General features: G+C 36.1%; 1 protein-coding gene across 1 annotated transcript in view; it reads left to right on the top strand.

The window, feature by feature from the left end:
* Nucleotides 1–4044, top strand: part of sfrp5 (secreted frizzled-related protein 5) — an 18296-nt gene that overhangs the window by 7991 nt on the left and 6261 nt on the right. Inside the window, exon 2 of the mRNA XM_016456489.1 lies at nucleotides 3665–3742. Coding sequence (XP_016311975.1) covers nucleotides 3665–3742 — 78 coding nt within the window. The remainder of the gene's footprint in view (nucleotides 1–3664; nucleotides 3743–4044) is intronic.

A 4044-nucleotide genomic window follows, 5' to 3' on the forward strand; every position in this document is an offset into this window, starting at 1 on the left:
TGTAACACTCCAAAGAGAAAGGAAAACTTTAAAACGCATCATATGACCCCTTTAAAGGGTTAGTTCACCCAAAAAATGACCTAAAAAAAGACCTTCGTTTATCTTTATCTTAATTTGTGTTCCGAAGATGAACGAAGGTCTTATGGGTTTGGAATGACATGAGGGTGAGTAATTAATGAGATAATTTACATTTTTTTAGTGAACTATCCCTTTAAATAGTAGTGCGTGTGGAATGACATGATGGTGAGTAATTAATGACAGAATTTTCAGTTTTGGGTAAACTTTCCCTTTAAATCACCCATTATATGCTTTTTTTTCTGTAACAGCATTTCGTAACAGCAAAAATGTATAAGGTATTGTAAATATCAAACCCTGTTTTTGACCAATAATTTATGAAAATAACCTTGTTGCAAAAACACAGTTCAGCCTTTTAGTTAAAATATATTTGAATTAAATCACTAATTAAATGTTGCTTGAATGTACTTGAAACTTGAATAAAAACAGTTCGGGGTTCCCACATGAACTACATTTTTAGGTTACCTGACAACAGGTTTTACATCGCAGAAACCGGTTTAGGACTGAGCTGTTAAGCATGTCACTAAAGCACTCTTGTTGATTAAAAAGTTTCCTTTCAGAAGCAATTCTGTTGAGTCCTTACACATGTTTCAATGAACATGAGAAGGAATTCAACAGGAAATTTAGGGAATAGATTACAAAAAAAGCCAGTATTGCTCTGATATCACTCAATTTCTGAATTGGCACTTCTTGCAGAAACTCGGTTTGCAGAATTACCCTCGCTCAGTCTCCTGACACATGCTTTGGCTCCGATTCCACCGGGCGTCCCGCCAGCAAGCCACCCTGCAAAACAGAATAAATCGCTCTGCAGTGCAAATAAGACATTTCAGCTTCAAGTATGCAGTTCGCTACAGCCTGCGAGTATGAAACAAAGTGTCCTCCACAACACGCTCAGTGTGTGCAAGTCACCGCACACGTCACGTCTCCGACTCGCCGAATATTGAATGGATGAGAATGTCTGCTCAGGGACCAATTGACGGTTGAAACTTAAAAAGGGGTTCAACTCCCCACGACCTGTGCACTGAAGCCTGGTGAACTTTGACCCCTCTCCTCATTATCTACCGCTATGGCTGTGCTCGAGGCTGGGGTGATAAACTCTGACCCTTAGTTTTTAACCTGGAAGGGGGAGTCTGGAGACGAGCCATGTAAGTTCTTGTTACCAGATGCTTTTGTTTTGTGAACTCGAGGGAGGACCTGTGCTGAGTAAATGACAAAATCATATTCGCCACCTCAGAGATCAGGTCTAACACACATCATTGTGTGGGTGATGTCAGTGGAGAATTTCAAGCTTCAGCCAATCTGGTCACGGTTTGTTCTGTTAGAACCACCACCACACAGGGATCGAATAGAGCTTCCTGTATTTTTTTGCTGAACATATGAATGACTTTTCCAAACCTTAACAAGCCACATCCTGCATTCCTCCTAATTACTCAGTTAAGCGGATCGATGATGTGATAGAAGCATGGAAGCTTTCGCAACTGGAATATATACGCCTGATACTTTGCTTACAAAAATGACAAAAAATTAAATAAATCCTGTAGAAAACAAAAACCAATACCAGCTGACAACTGTTACCAGTTGTCAAAGAAGAGATGGAGGTAAATATTATTCAAATAAATATTTGTCGAAAATCTAATAAAAAAATAAATTTTATCAAAAATATTGAAAAACAGTATTACTGTGAAATGTTAAACATGAATTTAAATTAAATTATTCCAAAAACTCCCATCTCCAGTCTTCAGTTTCACATGATCCTTCAGAAATCCTATTAATATGCTTATTTGGTGCTTTCATTTTTTCATGGAAACCATGATACATTTTTCAGAATAGAAAACAATAGAAAATTCAAAAGAACATGCAAAGTAAAATGATGAAGATATTATCAAGTTTAATTTTATTAATAAAGAAAAATATTGGCCATTATATGATTGTTATGCCAATTATGTAAGGGTTGTGCAAGAAAAACTATTTGCCTGTGCGGTATAAGAAAATTCACAAATTAGCTTCTCACATAAATTAATAATTTTTTAATGATGTTTATCACTGAAAAACAAGAAAAAAAATACTAAATAGTAATGTTTTTTTGTGGTCCCACTTCATATTAAGTGGCCTTAACTACCATGTACTTACATCAAAAATTAAGTACAATGTACTTATTGTATTCATATTGTATTGCAAAACACTTTTGCTGCTATTGAGATGGGATACGGGTAAGGTTAGGGACAGGTTTGTTGGTATGGGTGGGTTTAAGGGTGGGTTAAGGTGTAAGGGATGGGTCAACAGTGTAATTATAAATGTAATTACAGAAATTAATTACAGATGTAATTACATGCAGGTATTTTTAAAATATTAGTACAATGTAAAAACATGTATGTACACAATAAGTTCATTGTACCAAATTATTAATTTAAATGTAAGTGCATAGTTGTTAAGGCCACTTAATATAAAGTGGGTCCTTTTTTGTATTGATAAATGTGAAATTGTGTATATGTACAGTAAGCATGTTATACAGTAATATAAAAGTCCACTGAACAGAAAGCTGATACCCCAGTAGGTGTCACAATAAACAACTGTAGCTTCACTCGCCATGTGTGACGTCTACAGTTAAAAATAAGATCAGCAAATAACTATCAGCTCCAAGAAGGTCACGTACAGCTGTTTGCATGTTCCAGTGAACATTTTCACTGTCAAACTGCTGAGAAGTATGTTTTCACAGTGACCTATTAAAAGTTTACCCCTGCATTCGTCTTCGTATGTCTGCGGTGAGTGTGAAATACTCTGGTTTCTATAACATCCTGAGACATCCTGTGTTGGAGAGGCCAAAAATATTTTCTCAGGTCCAGTGATATGCAGTTGTACATACACTAGTGACAGTACAGATCTATAGGGATGTGATTTCACAGTGATAAACCACTGAAAGTCTTAATCTTGTTTTATAACTTCCCTTCCTCTGCAAGGAAATAAAACTAGCAGCTGCCAAACCTCTCCCTCTCATGGCTTCACCGCTGCGGATTAAGCTCTATTAGCACTGGCCTGCTGCCCCCGCATGAGTCCAGCACTGCAATGAAACTGCACAAAACCAAACCCCTTTCTAGAGCTGTTAGAATGAACAAATATGAAACATTCCACCCTTTGTTTGTTTGTGGTTAACCGAAGATAGGCCTCGCTGGTACATCTTTCACTGTACTCATGTATCATTGCTAATCACCTCACATAACAATTCAGTGCACCAACAAAGAAACAAAATAATAATGAACTTATTCATAACCTTTCAATTATACCTGTAAACAGGAGTGAACAAAACTCACTCTATGTGTTTAATCATCCCAAGCAGTCTGACACAGCAACACTGGTTCAAATAATGGGACAAGTGGCATGAGGCAGGACTGTTTGTTAGACAAAAATACATGTAGTAAGGTTGAATTAGTCATATTACAGGTAAATGATATTTCTGACTTGAATGATGTTACCACTTGAAGCATGCAATATTTTCAGATTTCCCAAAACCAAGTCTTACAGTTCTCTTTAAATACCTAAATGTTTTGGCTAAATGCTCTAGACACTAACTTTCCCTTTCTTTACCCTGTAGTTTCAAAAGTGTGTCCACCCTGTGACAACGAGTTGAAAGCCGACACCATAATGGAGCACTACTGCGCCAGTGATTTTGGTAAGATATTAACTTTTATTGAGACATTACATTTGACAACTTCCATAACTTGTCTCTAGAGGAATAATCTCTTTATAATAACATAAAAATATGTGATGAAAAAATTGATGAGAAAGGCTGCGGTTTGCTTGCATGGGAAAGTGGCCACATTAATATTTAGGGTGAACATAAAAAATGACCTCATGAGAAAAAACATATACAATATGAGGTGGTTCTGCTATGCATTGCCTTAACATTACTGTGCAATAATATAAGATTATTATTATTAAAAATAATAAAATAAAAATAATGTTTTTATGATT

The sequence above is a fragment of the Sinocyclocheilus anshuiensis genome, unplaced genomic scaffold, assembly GCF_001515605.1.
Source record: "Sinocyclocheilus anshuiensis isolate Anshui unplaced genomic scaffold, SAMN03320099.WGS_v1.1 scaffold407, whole genome shotgun sequence".
NCBI lineage: Eukaryota > Metazoa > Chordata > Actinopteri > Cypriniformes > Cyprinidae > Sinocyclocheilus > Sinocyclocheilus anshuiensis.